At 37.0% G+C, this 22,432-nt stretch overlaps 2 protein-coding genes across 8 annotated transcripts in view; both read left to right on the forward strand.

The window, feature by feature from the left end:
- LOC101173083 (T-lymphoma invasion and metastasis-inducing protein 1) overlaps positions 1-4,359 on the forward strand; it is a 57,610-nt gene extending 53,251 nt beyond the window's left edge. For all 4 annotated transcript variants that reach the window (XM_020708811.2, XM_011483332.3, XM_023962165.1 and 1 more), the window contains 4 exons: positions 1,024-1,120; positions 1,902-1,989; positions 2,091-2,263; positions 2,360-4,359. In XM_020708811.2, the coding sequence (XP_020564470.1) occupies positions 1,024-1,120; positions 1,902-1,989; positions 2,091-2,263; positions 2,360-2,973 (972 nt within the window). In that variant the 3' untranslated portion in view covers positions 2,974-4,359. The remainder of the gene's footprint in view (positions 1-1,023; positions 1,121-1,901; positions 1,990-2,090; positions 2,264-2,359) is intronic.
- A 298-nt stretch (positions 4,360-4,657) lies between these two features.
- LOC101173326 (glutamate receptor ionotropic, kainate 1) overlaps positions 4,658-22,432 on the forward strand; it is a 34,114-nt gene continuing 16,339 nt past the window's right edge. For all 4 annotated transcript variants that reach the window (XM_023962166.1, XM_023962168.1, XM_023962167.1 and 1 more), the window contains exons 1-8: positions 4,658-5,715; positions 16,541-16,708; positions 17,148-17,405; positions 18,193-18,374; positions 18,829-18,882; positions 19,415-19,585; positions 19,796-19,939; positions 22,282-22,389. In XM_023962166.1, the coding sequence (XP_023817934.1) occupies positions 5,634-5,715; positions 16,541-16,708; positions 17,148-17,405; positions 18,193-18,374; positions 18,829-18,882; positions 19,415-19,585; positions 19,796-19,939; positions 22,282-22,389 (1,167 nt within the window). In that variant the 5' untranslated portion in view covers positions 4,658-5,633. The remainder of the gene's footprint in view (positions 5,716-16,540; positions 16,709-17,147; positions 17,406-18,192; positions 18,375-18,828; positions 18,883-19,414; positions 19,586-19,795; positions 19,940-22,281; positions 22,390-22,432) is intronic.

The following is a 22,432-nucleotide window of genomic DNA, read 5'->3' on the forward strand; positions in this document are numbered from 1 at the left end:
GAATACTCTCACAAGAATGTCTTTTATTTTATTTTTTTGATAAATGTGTAAATTCTCTACTTATAAAATAAAAAACTCTTTCCTCATAAAATATTGATCTTTTTACTCATACTTTTTCTGCAACTTTATGCCTATTAAATGATGATTTTTTTTTCTCATATTACAAATTTATTCTTTCACATATTTGACTTTATTCTCATAGTTATGTATTTCTATGGTGGCGCTAATGTTCTGTCGTACATGTTCTTGCCTTATTGGAAATTCCTTTTTTATACACTATTTTTAAAACTCTCTTACTTAAAAAAAAAATGCATTGCTGGTAGTCTGGAGGATATATTTGGAGATATTTAACCTATATATTCATTTTTTTGTGTGGACCTTATGACTTTTTGCTGGACATACAAGACTAAACACTTTTCTCTAATGTGTTCAAATGAAACGGGGTATATTCAGCAGAGCAGATGACCTTAGCTGTGGGAAAAATCTCAAGGATTGCATGTAATGAATAAAAGATGCTGTAAAAGACAAATTAAATCATACTCAATTAAATTCTTTTTTTTTTTTTAGTTTATAATAAAAATATATTGAATATATCCCAAAATCTAGTTTTAGGATTTAAATAAAATTAAGTTCCTGACAGAATTGATCAAATTGCTGGAGTTTAATGATCTTATATTTAGCGTTTCCTGTCCTTCATGGATTCTATCCTTCTCTGCAGTTTAAGCACTGATGTGAAGTGCAATGTGTGTGTGTGTGTGTGTGTTCAATTCTTCCTAGTTGTTTCTAAAAGCATTAGACATAATGTTAATTTATGGAAGATTCTTAAAAGGTCAGTTGACACAGCATGTTGATGTTCTTTGTGATGAAGCAGGTTGAGAGACTTCATGAAGACAGCTGACATTCTAGCAGAAATGTGCTCTGTTGCCCAATGCAAAAAAGCGAACATGCGCTCTATTGCACTCTCTCCTGTTGTGTTGATGCACTGCAGCTAGTGATTGGTCCTTTACTTTTTTCTTCTTTTAGGGTGGAACACATCGTACCTCTGCAGGTGACAACAAAGTTCCTTTCCGCTTCCGTTACATGATTGCAACAGATTCTCTGCAAGTTCGTGGCCATGCAAGTAGGTCTACTCAGACACAGAAACAAGTTGAATGCAGCTCTTTACTTTGGGGACCCGTTGACCTTTGCCTTTCACTTGTATCGCAGCTGATGCTCAAGACGAGACTAGAATCTGAAACTGTGGTCATAACACAAGCTAAAAAAAATCTCCAGCTGTTTATTCTGTTTGATTCATCAGACCTATAGAAATATTTATAGCATCAAATGCACAGAGTATACATTTACATTTATATAAAGGTCTTTTATTTATTTGCTTTTTAAAAATAGTTTTGGGATGTTTGCATCATCTTTAAAATCCCTGTAAAAGAATGAATATTTCAATTCAAGTCCAGCTGAAAAAAGAAACTTATGAAATCAAACCCATCTATCCTTCCTGGATATTCAATATTTTCTTTCTTATATTATTTATATTTTTTACTTGTGGGGTAGGAAGTTATTAGAGTTGCATTTTTCTTTTTTTCTTTTTTCTCATTCCCAACAATCTGTCCTAGGGTTTTTTTTCCTTTAAAAAAACTCTGTAGTATAGACTGATTTTGATTACATTTGCTAAAGAACAGGGGGACTGCTTTTTTTATATAATAGAGTAAAAAAAGGCAACATTTAGAAGTTTTTCATGCTGCACTTATATTTATAACCCCAACTATATAAGGAGAAGAAACATAAATAAGTTAAAACAACATCTTTAATGATTTAATCTTACCTGTTTACCTGTAAAAAATGCAGCTCATTGTGGAGGGAAAAAAATTGCCATTAACTGGAACAAATGATCTCCCTTCTTCCAGACTCTGAAGCAACAGCAGTTTGTGAAATTGTTCACATGAAGTCTGAGTCCGAGGGAAGACCTGAAAGAACTTTCCAGTTGTGCTGCAGGTATTGTTTAAGACAAAAGGTTTTACACTTAGTCAACGCATGTCAATAAAAAGGACATATCTAGACTTTTAGATGTTTTTGCCTATTTTATTTCTTTACAGTTCTCCAGATAGCAAGAAGGACTTTCTTAAAGCCGTTCATTCCATCCTTCGGGAGAAACAACGGCGCCAATTTCTGAAGTCGGAGTCCATGCCCTCCAACCAGCAGTATGCTCCTTTTGGTGGTAAACGGCTTTACTTCCTCAAAGGCGCACGGCATTCCGTTAACAGAACAGGTGCACATTTTATTCCAACAGTTTGCATGCACTTGATGAATCAAAATTTCTGCAGATGGTTCATAATATTTACTGATTTACTTCCCCATTCTTTAGCCTCAGCGCCATCTCGGACGTTGAGCCGCAAAAGGGTTTTGAAGAACAAAATAACTGTGGACACTGAGCTGATCTTTCAGGACACTGACAACAATAGTGACCGTGCATCTCCCCTGTCCGCCAACTCCCACCCCCCTCTGGGTCAGCCCCAAAAGCCTCACAGAGAAGACACAGATCGCTGGCTGGAGGAGCAATTCAACCTGGGCTGCTATGAAGACCAGTGTAATAGCATCGAGGAGACGGTGAAAGAAACTGACATTCTGAGCGACGACGACGAGTACTGCAAGTCTGTTCGATCCGATTCCGCCGATCCAGAAGGTTTAAAAGCTAGGATGGAAGAACTTGATTTACAAGATGAGAACAATCTGAACGGAGAGGCAGGGTCTAAAAGTGAGGCCTCACAGAGTTTGGTTGCTGACCGAACAAAACACGATTTTGGGTCAGTGGATTCTCTCTCATCCTGTGGCGTCTCCGTCACCAGCAGCACACTCTCACCTGTGAGGCTGGCGCCCTTGAAGCACTGTGTAGTGGAAAGCCCCACAAAAAAGGACAGAGATGTAATCTGGGTGCGACGAGATGACTTCACTGGTGTTTGCAACAGTGATGTATTCTGATGAGATGAAGAAAAGGGATTTCTCAAAAAGCAAGATGATGCAGAAGTTAGGCAGAAGCTTTAAATATGTACAAGAGAACATTTAAGTTTGCCCTCCAACCTGCCACACCCTGACAATCTTTAAACCCAAACATCACGGAAATAAATACAAAAAAACTTGTAATGTGGGATTTTCATATGAAGCTGCTTCCAGCAAAGGTAAACCAGTCCTCACTGTGCTGGACATGCTCCACCAAGTTCCACACCCCACTGTATTTATATGTGAAGAAAAGGAAAACACTAGTGTCTATTTATATACTGCGAGTGCTTAGGACAGGCAGCTATAGTCCCGTGCACGCACATTGCACCGAAGATGCCCTCACTGCGCTGTTACCCTTTGGTCAAATGATCTATTTTTCAACACAGGAATGTGGATGTTATATATTTTTTTGACTCTTGTCTCTGTATTTTAACATTCAAGGGCTCTGATCCCTTCAGGGGCTACTGGCTTAATGACTATGTGGTAGTCAGTGATTTCTAACTAGCTTTATTGTGCATTTTATTGTTTATTTAAACTTTGATGTACATTAGTGTATATTCGGGAAGAAGACTGTGCTGTTCCCTTTATCTTTTTAAAACCCTTCTTTTTAAAAAAAAATTAATTTTGAAATTTGAGTTGGAACAGTCCTGATTTTTTTATCTATAATTTCAGTTTTAACTGTTCATTGCCAGAATTTGACCTTAATATCATTAAATTACAACCCTGACCTAAATGTTGAGCCTTATGTTCTTACCCTAGTAAGATATAATTTTCAAAAAAGTAAGAAAAGCATCAAGGTTATTATAATGCATAGTTTGTGTTCTCCTCATGTCCATAATGAATAGTATCATTCCCTTCCATCCTTTTTTACTAGAAATTCCCTTTATTTTGAAATTAGACACTTAACAGAACTGTAACTAAAGAAAAAAAATGACTTATGTACAGAAACTTTTTCTCACAATTTTTTGTTTAAGTTTTTTGTTCCCCCATAGGATCACGTTATAAGTAATACTGCTTTTCACCACCAGGATGTGCTGTTTCACTCATCTAAACTGCTTTAACTCATGATGCACAACTCAAAGGATGTATCAAACATGCACTTAATATCAACATTACAGTTCAGAATATAATTTGTGAAAAAAGCTGATTAAATGAACACTTTGGTGTTTTTTATGTTAGTTACTCTGGTTTTTAGATTATTTTGTAAAGACTTCTACTGTGAAGTACAATCACATGCCCTGAAAGGCACGTTTTGTAAAAAAACAAACAAAAAAAAACCCTTTGACTCCTCTTTGTACTTTGAAAGCTGTTCATACATTAAAAAATGTGGAACTTAGTTTCTATGGTAAAATAAATTTTTCAATTTAATTGTGTGGATTCTGTTTAGCAACCTGAATTTTTACATCAAATTTTATTGGAGAACGATGATGGAAAGTTGGTTTTGTGTTGAGTGACGCAAAGTGCTATAAGACATTGACGAGCATGCGACATTTAACCAAGCTTCTTTTTAGTATTCACATCAGGTTGGTGTGTTGGTATTGTTCTTCTGGGACTCCTGCTAAAGAGAATGAATGGTCATTTTTCTGGGTTAATTAAGTTTGTCTATAGACATTTTGTCAGGGATTCCATGTCAGATTGATTGGCTCCTGCACAGTGAAACTGAACACACTGCCAAGTAAAATGCCAATTCTGACTTGTTATAGATTTTGTTTGAGAAGATCCAGACTGTGACTTTCTCTTTTTTTAAATGTCACAGTATTGAGCAGCAAACAAAAGTTCAGAGATTTTGTGGTGGTTCAATGTCTAACTCATGAATCAATGTGATGTTTCCAAAGAGTGACTCATAGACCAACTGAACAATTTTTTTTTAGACACTAATTTGGTGTCATGTTTTTTTCTCCGTGCATGTGGACTAAAAAGATGTGTTGGTCTGTAGGGAGAGATAATCTGTCATCTGCCCCTGTAACCTGAAGATTATTCTCCTCTCATCAGCACCGGTGTTCAGAGAACCACTGCCAATCCATCTGCTCCTTAATCCAGTGACTGGAGCCAAAACTCTACATACGCACGCGCGCACACACACACACACACACACACACGCAAACCCACAAACAGAATTAGACCATGCGTCCTTTCACCTTAAAAGCTGAGGGTTTGAGGAATTCGTTTTAACCTGAAAGCAAATATTTTAAGATGTACGATATTAGCTATTTTACAGAACAAAGAATAAATGCTTCAATGCAATTACTTTAGCCTTCAGTTTCGTTCATTCTTTTGCTTTAAATTATTTTATTTTGAAAGGTTGGATAGGAAGTTTTAGTTGATTGCCTTGAAATTAACAGTTTTTGTCGCTCCCAAGCTTTTGCAGCCTTGGAGGCGCACAGTCTGTTGGACATATGCGCACTGCTGCTACTTATACTGCGCTGAGAATGTGACTCACACAAAGGATGGGATCTACTTTTTACACCACTTGTGGGTTTCTTTAGCGTCGTGGAAGTGATGCGGGGTGATTTGAGTTGGGAGTAAAACTCGGGGTTGTGCGCACCTGCCATGGATGGCGCGTCGACTGCATCCTTTTTCGGATAGGAGCTCCTTCTGACTGTCATGGTCTCACTGTTCGCGGCGAGTTCACCTGGAAAACAATGGAGCAGAGAAAGAGACTTTTCTGCTGTATTTTATTTGTGGCGGAGCTCTGTGTTGGTTCTGCGCAAGTCCTCAGAATCGGTAAGCGCAACAGCTGTTTACGCACGCAAATGTCATCTTTTTAAGTCAAGATAAGAGTAAATGGGCATAATTTATGGCAACACTTTGACTGTCTTCTTTTTATCATGTGGTACAAAATCTATTTACAAAGAAAGTAGTGTTCTTAAAAACCTATTATAAACCATACAGAAAAAGTCCCATTTAAGGTGGGAAATGAACAATAAAACAATATTTATACTTTTACTTTAGCAGACCACGACATTTGTATGCATCGTTTTATTTTTAGTAACCCACAATTGTCCATGTTTTAATAGATTTTTAAATCATAGTTTTGTTTTATTAATCAAATAAGTTTTTGGAATTTTATTTTTGTATATTTTATTTTCCGATTAAATGGTTGTTGTTTTTTTAAAGAAAACTCTGAAAAAGCAGTATTTTACCAAACAGAGGTTCAAGTTCTCCACAAAAACAGCTAAAAGCTGCACATGATTGATTCCTCTTTTTCAATTCTTCAGCTTGTATGTTGTTTGCTATGGAGTCCTATACTGTTCATAATTAAATAAATAAATATGACCTCATGCAAAAACACAATCAACCAATCAATCTCTAATAAATGTATAAAAAGATCATGAAAAACTTGCACACATTTTTTTCGATTAGCCATTATATAGAGCGGGTATCCAGGAATACGAGTTGGTTTTCAGGGATCAGCCAATGAGCGTTTAAATCCCACCCACTTTCACTGATTGACAGACAGACTCATTCTGCTGAAAAAGCTCATCATGAAATAAATAGGTAATTCTGAAAAACAGCAATGTAAAATAAAAACAAAGCTACTTTGGAAAATATTGATTTTTATATCCGAGGTTCTGAAAAAAGACAGACTTATAATAATATTCAACATGATTAAAATGAATATTTTAAAATGTTGTTTTTAAAAATAATGAACAGGTTTTTAAAGCAAAATGAAATATATTAAATAATATAATTTAAATCTTTTTATATATTAATGAGAGAATTATTGGTTGTTTATGTTTTTCACAAGGTCATTTTTATTTATTTAATTATGAACAGTTTAGGACTCCATAGTTTTCACTCAGTTTATGTCCTTCTAAATCCCTTTCTTTTGTGATGTTATCAGTTTACTTCTAAAGTTAAAGTGAGTCAGAGAGCTGGTTTTAATCCTAACACTGGAGACGGTCTTCATTATCTGTGTATCTCAGTAATAGACCAGGGACCAGGGTTCATTTGTGGAGCAAAATGAAAGAACTGAGAGTTGGTGCCTCTGTCACCTGTGCTTATCTTGAAAAGGTCAGTGCTGTTTGTCCACATCTAGAGTGAAACTTGCTAAATTATTCCAATTTCTTATCAAATTTTAAACATAAATATAAAAATTACACTTGTTCATTCTTCACTAAAAGGTTTGATGCATATTACCATATTACATGTGTTTGTTGTCTGTAGGCTATATTTTTGGAACTAGGGAAAAATGTTGGAAATCATGTTTGGAAAATTGGATTTTTACAAATGTGAACAAAAGGAAGGCGTCATCTGATAAAAATAAATAATGAATTTTAAGAAAATTAGCTTAAAAAGTCACAAATGTGGTTAGAGGTTGACATTCTTCAAACAAATAATACTCCACACTAAACAGTTGTCAAATAGAAATGCTATTTGATTTCACATTTAGGGTAAAATGCTAAAACTTAACTTTTTTTTATTTATTTATTGTTAACTTAATGGGGCTATCATGCAGAAATCAACTTTTTGAGTGTACCTAATCCATAACATTTTAATGTGTACGTTTTAAGTGTATTGTAATGTTAATTCCCCACAAAAAAACAACCACCCCAAAGAGGTATTTTGATCCATTCACACATTTCTGAGAATTCCTCTAAGACCTGTGCACTGAGCACCAGCCCCTCTGAATCCACGAAAACAAGTTCTCTCGTTGTAACGTATGAAAAACCAGCCCCTTCCAGGTAGAGTCTGTGCTGCCAGCACCGCCCCTAGGCTAACACCAGCGATGTGAACAGGTTTTTAGAGTCGGAAAAGGGCAGCAAAAACACCTTTTTTTGGTCCTTTAAACCAGCGGTCCCCAACCCCCAGGCCGCTGACTGGTCCGTGGGTGTTTTGGTACCGGGCCACATAGAATAAATAACTTACATTACTTCTGTTTTATTTCTTTCGGAATCTTAAAGATGTTTTATTTAGAAAAATTTTCCGATTCTCTGTTACACCTTTGATGTCACTCTTGTCTAAGGCGCTCTTCTCGATCACGTAATAGGTTTCTGCTAAAATAAAACCCAGGAGCTAGCAAAACAAACATCTTTGTAAAAAAGGGGAAAAGGCCCAGCCAGGAGACAGAAGAGGAGCCCTTGACTTCCAAAAAAAAAAAAGCTACATTTAATAGACAGTATTTCTTTTTTGCACCATGAGTGTGGGAAGGGGAGAGGATGAAGACACCTGTGCGATGAACAATGTCTTGCGCATCAAAATGAAAGCTCAGAGTCTGTGTTGATGCGCCTCTGTTCCTCCTTCATTGTAGGGATGCTATAATATTTGTCCGCTATATAATAAAGACTGAACCGTGACAATTTTGTTTGACCTCACATTTGTCGGTGGCGTTAAAAAGGTTGTTTTATACAATACGGAAATTAAGTAAATTTTCAAAATAGATAAAATTTTCATCCCTGAAATTATTCACAATATTTAATGTTATACTGTTGCCATGAGGATTCTGCCGTTTAGTGGTGTTTTTGGCCATGTTCTTTCCTCTGTCAGTCACTCCTTTTTATTTAGGAAAGCTTTTAGCTGACTTTTACTTGTGTTCACTTTTGCCTGTTTGTTTATTTCTATGCCTGTGTGCGTTTTATTGGGTATCGCTACTGATTTTATATTGTTTTTACTTTGTGAAGCACTTTGTGAGTCGTTCTCTGTGAGAAGTGCTATATAAATAAAGATTACTTACTTACTTACTTACTTACTCCAGGTTCATGTTAATCCTGTCCACAGCTATCTTCATTTCTGTGAATTGTCTTCAGTTAGTATAAGTGTGTGGTTTTCAGTTCTATCTTATCACTTAATCTGTTTTTTGTCTTTTCTGTTTCTTCACAGATTTTGTCCTGTTTAGGTTTATTAATTAAATCTTTACGTTTCTGCCTCTAAACCCAGTTTCCTGCTTTATGGCTCTTTCACCCTACCAGTCCTGACAGTTGCACCCGATGTGACTCTTATTCTATGTTGGGATTTACAGCTAAATTCTGTTTGATATTTTATCCTCTAAACTCGGGCTTTTGTAGTGACTGGAAAGATTTTAAAACAAATAGATAGTGAAACTAAATGATACAGAGTTCAAAGAGGGCGATTCTAATCAGAACATATTGTGTTAAACAGATAAATTTAGCGTCAGACCCTTAGTGAGGAATCTATGAACTCGCCATAAATACTGTTGATTTATTTTGAATTTTACTATGTGTTTTATTATTAACTTAGTACCCCGGTTTACGACCTATATAGAGCGTTTTCCTGAAATATTAACCATATTTAAGCTTTTTAAATCAGTGGACGGCGACTACTTAGACCAGACCTCTCAGATTGAAGTTGCTTCACTGTCATCTCTTCAGTTCTCCGTGGGGCAGCAGCTTCTTTCACTGTCCCTAACTCTCTCTGGCAGCTCTGAGTCTAACAACAGAAGCAGCAGCTCTGAACCCCCCAAGTAACAAGAAAATGGGTTCGATAGATTACGGGGGGATTTTGGGGCGACATTTTTTCTCGTACCTCTAACAAAAATCTATTCATGTTGATGCTAATAAAAGAGTGCATTAAGGCACTTTTTTTATTACGGGTCCAAAAGGGCATGTGCTCAAGCACCCCTATGAGTGCACATGCCTGGCTAACACACACACCCACTTTCTCAGCGCAGCTAGCGGTGATGAGCAAATATGTTTTCCTTTTAAATGCACAATATGCACATCCATCTTCGCAATAGTTCGGATGTTGTTTGTTTTTGTGGGCAAAACGCAGACACAGAACCGAGGCCGGCACTAGGTTGACGTCATGAAATCGCGGCACCCACAAGGAGCAAAACCCTCAGAGATAGAGTCATGTTACTTCAGGGTAGGAAAATGAACTCTGACAATAACTCATATTTCATTAAAATCATTCTATACTGTGCCAAAGGTAATAAAATATCATATATGGATATAGTTTACTCTGAATGGCTTAAGAAAAGCATAATTTAGGCCTTTAATATTTGGATTATTCAGCATTGAATAATACTTTTAAAAAAAAGGAACTAACTGTTCGGTCTCATCTAAAAAATTTATCCAAAAGGTGTCCATTTAATAAATAAATCAACAAAACTGTCTCCACAGGCTGTATTGCTAAGATTTAAAGGCCCCTTGAATGCAGAATCCTTATTGGCCATCTGGAGTAGAAGAGCTTAATCTTGTATCTAATCCATAACATTTTAATGTGTACATGTCTGCGTAAGACTTGTTCTTGGTATAAACAGCATTCAGTTACTTGTAGGAAATCCATCTGCACATGCAAAAGATTTGCACTGTGGGGTGTAGCCCTGGGTCACTTAATATTATTCAGAGTTGCTGAGAATCCATCCGTTCAGCCTATAAAAAATGCTGTTAACTCACCAAATGATATGTTTTTTTCAGTAAAATGGATTTCTTAATTCAAAGGGTTATAATTGTAATTATTAAAAATCCATTTTTTCACAAGAATCTCTAAGCTATTAGGAACACTAATGAATCTATTAAAAGCATATTTTTGGAATTTTGCCCCGACTTTGGTGGAGAGCCCTCCTCTGAGGTGTGATCATTCGTCATGTTGGCAGAGCACAAAGATTTTTGCTACAACAAGAAAAGCGAAATTCAGCAGTGGAATTACATTCTTCACCTTAATTATTTCTTGTATTGACTTTGTGGTTTCATTGTGATCTACAGAAGGGTTTATTAGGAGAATTGGAGTAGAACTACATCTGTCCAGTCTTATTTTGTTGGCAGTGACCCAAGCTGTTCATGCAAATCAATACATTTATGCAAAAGCCTTCAGGAATTTTTGCTTTCTTGTCCTTATTATAATTTTGCTTTTATCAGGTATTCTCCTGTCTTGCAAAAATATAGTTATTCTTTGTACCAATTAGTTTAACGTCAATCATTTCAACAATAGAATAACTAGAGGAGTATTTTAAAGATTTATGCTTTTGAGATATTTCTTGATTTCCCTGTTTCCCTCTTTATCAGCATTTGTTTGTTTGTTACACCTGTCAAATTTTGAAGCTCTTTTATTTTAATTTGTTTTTTTTAGAAAATCTAATACTCCTTACCTGACAAAGATGAAATTGCAAAGCTTGGAATCACCTTGTTCCTTTTACTTACAAAGAAGGTCACTCTATTTAACAAAATAGAATGCAATTTAAAAATGTTATAAAATAAAGTGTACAATATTCCTTATGAAGTGTTAATTTAAATGGAAAAGAAAGACTTGAATACATATTTTCAACCAAACATGACAAAGTTTAAGTAAAAAAACTGGATTTGATTAATACTTTATAAAAACATAATTTTAAGATCATTCTCATGAATCGATGTCTCTTCAGTTTGAACCCTAAAACTGTCTCCTTTTTCCTGGGTATACATCCCATCTCATGCATCTCTCTGTGGCGTGTTTAAGTTCTGCTGTACACCTTTTAATGCTGATCTGCTCTGATCCTTCTAAGAACTGTTTTGCTTTTACCCACAGACAGCAAAAGTCTTCTAATCTCCTCCAAGAAATAGTCCCTCTGGCATATTTGAGAGCTAAATTGCATTGTTTGTTGGGATGTCTTTTTTTTTTTTACTCTAACTTGTTGTTTCTCATCCTGTAAGCGTTCAAGACCAAGGACCCTTATTGAAAACGAAATGTTGCATCTCAAAGGGCTTATCTTCATGCTTAAATGTTTAAATAAAATAAATATTTCTGACTTTTGCAGAAAAAACATAGTCAACTTTTTCAATATTCAGTCTGCTTTCATAAACTCCTTTAGTGTTTGATGATTTTTCCCGGTTTGACCTATATTTCCATACAAACTCTTCTGGCTATTCATACATTTAAATTTGGATCTTTAAATGTCAACCGATGGCATTGAAACTGTCTTTATGTAAACAATTTATTGAAAAACGTGATACTTAATGGTCTGTTTATGTAATGCAATTCTCAAAGATGTCTAAATAAAACGATAAACTGATGAGGTTCTGAGTTAATTTTTTTTCTCTGCTGTCAATGGATGAAAGTTTAGAGAAAATAAAATTTCTGAAATGATTTCTCATAAATATTGAATGTGGTGAATCCAAATAAATAGCTAATAGCTTAAATAGCTAAAATAATGTAGTTTATAAACTGTGATATGCAAACTTCTGAAAGTGATAAAACAGGTCGAGCTACTGGAATTCAACAGCTACCACTAGACCACATGTGTCAAATTCAAAAAATGTGGCCCGCCATGTCACTTTATGTGGCCCACGAGAGCATAAAAGCTTTTAATTTCTTAAAATATTTTTTTTTGTTGATTACATATTATATATGTGTAGCTGCAGTTGTAATTGTTCAATGTTTGCAGGTCTTATGTGTGTATGCAAAGAAATTGTTGTCATCAAACCACCAGTTGGATGCGAAACTGTGTGCAGCCTTTTTTGTAAAATGTTACACTATAATACATGTTCTTTCTAGCTCAGTTTTATGTTATTTTGCTTTATTTACTTGAACAGTTTGATCCTTCATTAATGGAGTTATGTGGGTTTTAATAAGCGGACAAAATTTAAAAGGATTTATGCTAGAATATCAAGCAAACATATGTTTTCTATGCAACTGTAATTGTCACTTTAAAAAGATATAACAAATAAATAATGAGTTAATAATGAGTGCTCTTGCCTCACAGCAAGAAGGCCCCCAGTTCAAGTCCCAGCTGGGGGACCTTAACCAGAACACCAGAACACCAACCTTTCTGTGTGGAGTTTTCATGTTCTCCCAGTGCATGCGTGGGTTTTCTCCGGGGTCTCCGGCTTCCTCCCACTGTCCAAAAACATGCTTCGTAGGTCAATTGGCAACTCTAAATTGTCCTTAGGTGTGAGTGTGAGTGATTGGTTGTGTGATTGTGGCCCTGCGACAGACTGGCGAACTGTCCAGGGTGTCCCCTGCCTTAGCCCACCAGTGGTCGGGATAGGCTCCAGCAGCCCCGTGACCCCGAAGGGGATAAAACAGCAGAAGAAGATTAACATTTAGTTATATGTATAATTTATATCTGGCCCTTTAAGGACAGACACTATGCTGATGTGGCCCTCAGTGAAAATGAGTTTGACACCCCTGTACTAGACTGACCATGTTATTGTACAAAATTCGGATTATATTGGAAAGATATAAGAATATTTGGGGGAATAGGTTAAAAAAAGACACTAGGAGACTAAAGTAAACTCATTGAGTGTTCTATTGTCAATCGAACCCATTAAACTAATTCGTTTTATATCATGGGATGTCCATAGTATCAGGTCTTTTCCAATTCATGCTAATTTCCCTTACTGCATTTTTTGTACTTTTCAGGTTTAGAAGGAAGCTATAACTAGGTTAGCTTCAGAGAGCATAACAAAGAGCAGGAGAAAGATCAGGAAAATATAGCAAATAGTGAAATATGACACCCCCCACCCCCCTGTAAAAAAGCATGGTGTTGATTTGGCTGCAATGGTCATTTGTGTTTTGAAGATTTTAGGATAAAACACTGTCAGAATAAAATATACACACATTTTGGAAAAGTCAGGGTCCTATTCATCTGTAGTTTTTTTTATTTTTATTTATTTAACCAAGTTGTGTCGTTGGAAATTTAAAGCAGTCAAAACAACGTTCTAGTGGTCAACCAGTAAACACAAAAGAAGTAATTAAATAAGTAGAAACAGGTGAGATAATTAGAAATGGAAATCAGGTGTGAAAACAACAGAACCAATAAAAATTCCAGAACTAATAGGTCCTTAAACAAATTTAAAAAAAAAATCACATGAACTTAAAATGTGTTAACTTTAACTGTTTTAGAAAAAGCAGGTCAAGAGTTGAAATAAAATGAAAGTCAAACAAACTTTTATTTCCAGATTCAATAATAAAGCTATAACAATCTAAAAGATTTGGCTAAAACACTCACTTGTTGCCCGGAGAAAGGTAGTTTGCCATCTCTCGGTCGGTGGAGTGTCCTTGCCCCAGGTGGAGGAGTTTAAATATCTTGGGATCTTGTTCACGAGTGAGGGAAAATCGGAGCGTGAGATTGACAGGCGGATCGGAGCAGCGTCCGTAGTTATGCGGTCGCTCTATCGGTCCGTCGTGGTGAAGAGAGAGCTGAGCCGAAAAGCAAAGCTCTCAATTTACCGGTCGATCTACGTTCCAGTACTCACCTATGGTCATGAGCTATGGGTCATGACCGAAAGAACGAGGTCCCGAATACAAGCGGCTGAAATGAGCTTCCTCCGCAGGGTGGCTGGGCGCTCCCTTAGAGATAGGGTGAGAAGCTCGGTCACCCGCGGAGAGCTCGGAGTAGAACCGCTTCTCCTCCACATCGAAAGGAGCCAGTTGAGGTGGCTCGGGCATCTAGTTCGGATGCCTCCTGGACGCCTCCCTGGAGAGGTGTTCCGGGCATGTCCCACTGGGCGGAGGCCCCGGGGAAGACCCAGGACACGCTGGAGAGACTACGTCTCTCGGCTGGCCTGGGAACGTCTCGGGGTCCCCCCAGAGGAGCTGGAGGAAGTGGCTGGGGTGAGGGAAGTCTGGGCATCTCTGCTCAGTCTGCTGCCCCCGCGACCCGGTCCCGGATAAGCGGAGGAAGATGGATGGATGGATGGACTCACTTGTTGCCTGTTTATCCCATCTCTTTTTTTCTTTATTTTTTGGTGAATTGGGGTGAATCAAAGTCAAAGAAAGTTGAGTTACGAATAATCCAAAATGGAAATTGAACAATGAAACATTGACCACCACTGTGATTAGCAGACAGGTTTCAAAATAAGAGACGTCAGGAGGACAAGCAGTAAGAATGTCTGATGTCAGATGAGAATGGATGAGTTTCTATGAGGAGCAGATGAAAAGTTTGGGGCTGTAAGCAAATGAGTAGGAAGACTTTAGACATGGATGAGTAGAAACTAAACACAGACCCAAACAAATAATACAATTTTTAGTCAGTGATTTGGTCATCAAGCTCTTTACATGCAGCCTCTGCATATGTGCCTACATGTTATGTTGATCGAATTAATGCCGAAAACCCAAAAAGATTAAAACAGCCATTAGAATCCTACTATTGTTTGTGTTTAGACCAGATGTTTATTTTTTTATTAGTTATGATGAATCATTTTTTTATTATTCAAAAGAGACATGAATGCTTTTAGTGCTCTGAGGTTCACTAATGACTTTCTCAGGGAAAAAAATCAGTATTTTAAATTTAAGTGCAGCAGTTTCAAGCCCCAGTAGATTAAAAACTGCTCGAGAAGAAGACATGACAGATGACTAATGCAAATCATAATTATGTGGAATTAAATAGTGAAGTGAATGATGGATGAGGAGAGATATTCCATCAAATGAAAATGAACCCAAGCATTTTTCACCGGATGATGGAAAAACTGACCAGATCTGTTCGACAGAAGTTTATTTAATATTTTCCCTATAATCGTAATTTTTTCTAAACAATACTCTAGTCAGGATTATAATAAATTTTGTCGAAATATGTATTTATGTATTCTGTTCTTGAGACATTTTTTACTTTGACATAATTTAACAAAAGAAAAAGAATCTTCTTATAAGTATTTTAATTTTCTAGCAGCTAAAAGAGAAAGAGGGATATAGAACAAACTCAAGTTATGCATTGTTTTCCAGAGAGATCATTAGGAAATAACCTTTTTTGTTGCTTTTTCCACGCTTATATGTTCCGGATCATTCCCTTTCAAAAAAATTGTTTTCATTAAGATGCGTTAGAAGTGTAAATCTATCAGAAATATTATTCTCTGAAAAGGTCTTTATGAAGAGAATTTGTCAGGAAACATTGTTTATTGTTTTCACACAGATGTTCTCATCAAGATAAAACAGTTTGCCTTTATTTCTGCTTTTATGTGGTGAAAAACCTTTATGGTACCTCCATTTCATCTCGCTTTTCAATTCAACTCTGCACCAGCATGACAAAATGCTGATGGGTATTTTGTGGGCACTTTCCGAAGTCTGCCTGACTAGTTTTTTTTTTTTTTTCTAGAGTGCTGACAGCAGATTCAGACAGGAGGTTTTATGTAGCTCTGACACCCAGCACTGTGCAAGACAGGAAAGCTGAAGAACAGCTTTTTTCAAACCTGTATCTTTGAGGAGATAGCTGCTGAAATGTATCTAGATTTTCAAAATTCCATAGAAATGGTATTCTTTTATCATTTTTTGTTGTATATTTTGGTTTATTGCAAATGTATAACAGTATATTAAAGGGCAACAATTAAATTTAGCGCTTCAAGAAATGTCTGATGTTTATACTATTGCAGATGTAAAAAACATACGTATTTCTGTTTGCATAAGTTTTTCCCCCCTAAAATAAGTACTTTTCAAAGAAAGTTTTGGAAGTCTGCTCTTTTTTGTACTGCGGATACTGTTTTAAATACTCAGCTAAAATGTGTTGTGCACTTAAATGTGCTGCATTTTGTGCCATTAACAAGGCTTTTTTAAGCTGATTCTGATTCTTTTTAATATTTTTTATATGAAACATCAAGTGGTGTCATTACAGTACCATCAAAAGTACACTGCTTATAAATGCATTTAAACTGAAGGGATTTCCATCTTTATCTCTGTACAGGGGGGATCTTTGAGACACGGGAAAGTGAGTTAGTGAGCATGGATGAGCTGGCGTTCAAGTTTGCCGTAAATAACATAAATCGGAACAAAACCCTGATGCCCAACTCGACTCTGACCTACGACATCCAGAGGATCAACATCTTTGATGGCTTTGAGGCGTCTAGAAGAGGTAGGAACTGATGCCAGTGAATCCATTAACTCAGCATGGGGCTTGTCTGCGGAAAGTGACCAAGTATCATCCACCAGCCATTGTCAAAATATTCAAATCTGGTGAAATATGAGTGGGCATATTGTTATCCATTCATGGATAAACATGATGCTGTTGTCTCAGGGAGCATTTGCATTACAAATGAATACAAATGGAAGCTTTAATTATTCTCCCATCATACCACTTAAGTGTAATGAGGCAGAGGATTTATCTGAATCAAAGTAGGAACATGATGATAGTTTCATCTGTTTCTTTGTTGTTGTTTATAAAATGAATGCTAAAAAAAAACTCCATACAAAGAAATAAATCATAAACTGGTTGTTGGAATTCTAATTTGATCTGTTTTTCACATAAAAGCTGAACAAAAGCCAAAAGCTGACTGCATTTTTTTGTTCATTAGTGTGTGACCAGCTGGCTCTCGGGGTGGTTGCCGTGTTCGGCCCCTCTCACAGTTCTTCGGTCAGTGCCGTTCAGTCTATCTGCAACGCTTTGGAAGTCCCTCACATCCAGACTCGCTGGAAGCACCCGTCGGTCAACAACAAAGACACCTTCTTCATCAACCTCTATCCTGAATACACCGCCATTGCCAGAGCCATCCTTGATGTAGTCACATTCTTCAAGTGGAAGAAACTAACAGTGATCTATGAAGACAGCACAGGTGAGCTCTATTCAATTTGTCTTTTAACCTCAAGGCAAAGCTGGTTCTCAGCCTTAAACTTGTCTGACATCTCAGGCAAAGACCTAAGATGGGGTAAGAAGGTTTTCTGAGCCCTCCATGCATTTATATACTTCGATTATGATTGCAAAATTCATTTTGTCAACCAAATTCAATCCTTTGTGACAACCAGTTAACCCAGTCATTGACAAGGTACCAAATTAGCCACATCAAGCAGCTGCAAGTTCCCTTTCATAATTCAGAAAGCGCATATAGATGGCATGTGAAGTATCCTCCTCAAAGGTCCACCTACTACTTTCAGAATATGAAATTTAAATGTCAGGGTTTATAGATTTTTTTTTCTTCTGTAATTTTCGGCTGGAATTGCATTTCTCCAAAATGTCAGCACGACTCCTCCTCACCTGCACGGAGCTGTGTGCTCCTGCTCAACTTTGAAAACAAACCAGAGAAAGATGGAAGTTATTCTAGTGAAGTGACCTGCAGATGTGTGATTATCAAGGGAATCGGGATGACATTTTTTGTGTCAGACGTAGTCATCTCTTGTTGCTTTTTAGAATTGATCTTGTGGGATTTATGAGACGAAGGTGGGACATTTGTTTGATAGAAAACAAAATGTGTAGCTATTTTAACATTAATCCATTTGCATTGTAAATTGATGAGATTTAAATAACTTAAGGACTTGATTTTAGAGAGGCCAGAGGAAGAAGCTGTTTGTGAGTCTGGGAAAGGAGGAAAAGAACATTTTTCAATGCTTTTTTTCTCTTTGCAGGTTTAATGCGGATGCAGGAGTTGATCAAGGCTCCAGCAAAATTAAATCTGAAAATCAAAATTCGTCAGCTCACCCCAGGTAACCAGGATGCTCGACCACTGCTGAAGGAGCTGAAGAAGGACAAGGAGTTTTTCATTATCTTTGATTGTTCCTATCGCATGGCTTCAGAGCTCCTAATGCAGGTCTGTGTCCTTATGGGAAATCACAATGTATACATTTTTCAGAGACTCTTTAAAATCTGTTTTTGTTTTTAAACAAGAGACCTTAAATCCTAAAAAAGTGAAAACTACTTATTTGTGTGTTCTAAGGTCTAAGTTTAATTATTCCATCCTCCATTGTTTACTTGTTTTCCATTTCATTATTTTTATATAAAAAAATCAAAGCTTTTCAATCTTTTTTTCCATTCAGTTTGTGTTTTTCTCTAAATATTTGATTGTTTTGGTGACAAAATCAATAAAGTACCTAATCTAATCATCTAATTATTAAGCTACAAACATATTTTTCACACTTAAAAAGTTCTAAAGAATTGTAAAAATCTTTATTGGGAGTACTTTATCCTTTTATAATACAGTTTAGTGATACATTTGGCCCATAATACTGTTTTCTGAATTCTGATACATCTTTGTTTTGATGCAGCTGTCTTCAATGGGAATGATGACAGAATATTACCATTTCTTCTTCACGACATTGGTAAGTGAAAATGAATAAATAAATAAATACTATTGAAATTATATTATTTTATGTATTTAATTGATGTTTAAATCAAGTTTTGTGTTAATCTGGGGTCACACTGCCTTCCCTGTTGGCTTAAAGACCCACTTTGATCATCTTTAGATCTATTTTTAAAGGATTCCATGTGGTCTTTTAATTAAAATTATACTGTATTTGAGGACATTGTTCGTGTAGAGAAGAAGTAGTTCAACAGAAATTCGCCTCTGAGTTGTGGGCGAAACTATTGGCTCAAAGAAACCCCATCTCCTCTTTCTCCTCCCTATTGCTCGGAGCAGGGAGTTTGTGGCCCATCCACTGTATTTTCGACATCACAAATACCATATTTTTCAAATAGGGCTTCTTCGTTGGCTCCTGATTCACAACAATTTGAATACACAAATACTCAGAAATCCAATTTTAAGCTAATTGTCCTTTAAGCTTTGGCCCTTTTTTGCACAGATACTTTTAGAATTTTTATTATATTCTTTTATATCTAAATTTGTGCTTGCAGGACCTGTTTGCTCTGGATTTAGAGCCGTACCGCTACAGCGGGGTCAACATGACGGGTCTCAGACTGCTTAATTTTGACGACCCGTTGGTGGCCTCCACAATGAGCAAGTGGGCCATGGATCGAATGCAAGGTCCCAAACAAGACAAAGGACTAATTGAAGGAGTCATGACTGTAAGCCTGTTTTTTATGGACACAAATCTTTGTTGGTGATATGTTTTCAATCTTGTTTTTGGAGTAATGGCCTCAAAAGTATTTTTGCATTTCCTGTTTCACACTAGGCAGTCTCTTTGGCTTTTGTTAACCTGCTGTTTGCAGTTCAAGTTCTATGTGCTCAACTTCAGAGTGCAGACAAATGTCACCCTCTCCCTGCCTCCTCTGCAGACAGATGCGGCTTTGATGTATGATGCAGTGTACATGGTTGCTATTGCGGCGCAAAGGGCCACTCAAATGACAGTCAGCTCCCTGCAGTGCCACCGCCATAAACCGTGGCGCTTTGGACCACGCTTCATGAATCTGTTCAAAGAGGTAAGTGTCAAATTGCAGGTAAAAATTTCAAAAAAGTAAAAAGCCGTGCACCTTTGCTGCACCTCCTATTGCCATAAGGCTGACCACCATGCATTTTTCCGGATTTGTCCTTGCTTATTTTCAAGACCCTGGAGAACATTCAGGCTAGCAGTGACCTTGCATTGATAATACAATTCAGCTAAAGTGCATGTCAGGTCATGACCTAGTATATTTTATCGGCCCCATGTGACAGGCCGCACTTTGACTCTGAAAGTACTTGGCATGAAAATACACAGGGTTTATGGACTTTTAAGTTGAAAGCCTGTGCTCCAGCCTGACTGTCAGGCTGAATGCCTACAGACAGCAATGAGGTCTTTGATGTTTTGATCTTTTAAGCCTTGAATCCAGCAGAGAACTGTTGCCTGCTACAGAGAAGGGAAAATGATGACTCCATCCCTTTGCTCACATGTTCTTTTTTCCCATTTTGCCCTTTTTATTGCCCCCCCCCCCCCCCCCCCCCCGTTTTGCTTTCAGTTTTGTCATTGCTCATCTTGTACATCTGCTTGATCACGCATAACCCTTTTGATAATACAAACTAAAGATGCATCTTTCTCACAATTCAGCTTTAAATTCTGGTATGTGTAAGAAAACAGTGTTTTCTCCGGTTGCTTAATTTTTTTTTTTGTGGTTTTTAGTTTAATCTCTATTTTGCAAAAGTGTTTAATATTTTAAAACAAAATGAACCTTATACTGGTTTCACAAAGCGCAATGAATTATTTATACCACACACACAAAACTCCAGACACCCCAGGGTTTTTAGTGCCAACACAATTATCTGTGAGCTACCGTTTGATTAAAGAAAGACAGATCGGTCTCTTAGCAATAGGGACTGTTGTCTGATAACATTTGTGCTAAAAAAATAGGTTCAAGAACTTCCATTTTAACTTCCACTTGCAGGTAAAAAAAGTTGTTTCAACCCTTTTTTTTTTGCTTTTTGGAAAATTGAAGCATAAAATTGATACAGTTCCTCCACTTTACCTCATCTCACTAAATGAGCTAATGTGTTGTTATACTAAAACATGTGAGCTTCTTTTAAGCTACACGCATTTATTTAGTTATTATATATATTAATAACACCTTGGGAAACTTCAGTGATTTAAAGGGGTCTATACCAAGCAAAATTAAGAAACCCCAAAGTGTTTTTTTGATCTGTTGATGCATTTCTGAGTATTCCTCCAAAAACTTGCGCTCCGAGCACCAGCCCCTCCCAATCCATGAAAACGAGCGGGTTCACACGAGCTGAAGTAGACCAGTGAGAACAGCCCCTTCCAGGAAGAGTCTGTGCTGTCAGCACCGCCCCCCAGGCTAACACAAACATCCACTTTCTCTGTGGAGCTAGAGGTGCTTGGCAAAAACTATTTTCTTTTAAATGCACAACATGCACATCCGTCTTTGAAAAAGTTTGGATGTTTGTTTTCCTGGACAAGACGCAGACACTCAGCCGAGGCCGGCTCTAGGTTGATGTCAAGAAATGGGCAGCACCCACTAGGAAAATAACTAATAATTAATATAAATAGTTGTTCTTTTGTGTGCCAAAGGTAATATATTATCATATACATGCATATTGTTTACAATTAAAGGCTTAAGCTTAAGCATAGCATGGGGCGGCCATGGTGCAGCGGTAGGGCGGTCAACCCATAATCATAAGCTTGCAGGTTCGATTCCTGCCTTGCACGCCCATGTGTCGAAGTGTCCTTGGGCAAGACACTGAACCCCACCTTGCCTCTGTTGGGAGGTTGGCACCAGTGTTCAGCAGCAGAGCAGCCACCAGTGTGTGAATGAGTGTGTGAATGTGTGTGTGCATGGGTGAATGGGACTGTGACTGTAAAGCGCTTTGGGCCTTCATAAGAGGGTAGAAAGCGCTATATAAGTATACACCATTTACCATTTACCATAGCATGGTATAGGCCCTTTTAATAACCATGATGGTACTTGGCATCAGCGGTCTGCCACAACACGCCCCTGCCAGTTTCGGACACATTTTAGAGAAATAGACCCCAACCCAGACCCTAATTAGAATCAGAATCATTTGATTGTCATTACAAAAGTGAATTGCAACGAAATTATAACAGCTAGAGACTCTAGAGAAATCAGATTGCAAAAATGCAATGGATAAATAAAAAATAAGAATAACATCTTAAAACACCTAAACATAGTTTAATACATTCTGAATATGCAAAAAATAAATTGTGCCTTTTTTTAAATATATGGTTTGTTGAATATTTAGGTAAAAAATCTTCACTTCTTTGGGAATTTTTTTTTTTTACAGAAAATTCAATCGTTTTTGTTGAACTCTTTTGCAGGCACAATGGAATGGACTGACTGGGCGCATTGTTCTCAGTAAGACAGATGGTTTAAGGAAGGACTTTGATTTGGATGTAATCAGCCTCCAGGAGGATGGCACTGCCAGAGTAAGTTTTTACAGAGGGATGAAGCTGTAAATGTTGTTACCTT

The sequence above is a fragment of the Oryzias latipes genome, chromosome 14 (assembly GCF_002234675.1).
Source record: "Oryzias latipes chromosome 14, ASM223467v1".
In the NCBI taxonomy this organism is placed as follows: domain Eukaryota; kingdom Metazoa; phylum Chordata; class Actinopteri; order Beloniformes; family Adrianichthyidae; genus Oryzias; species Oryzias latipes.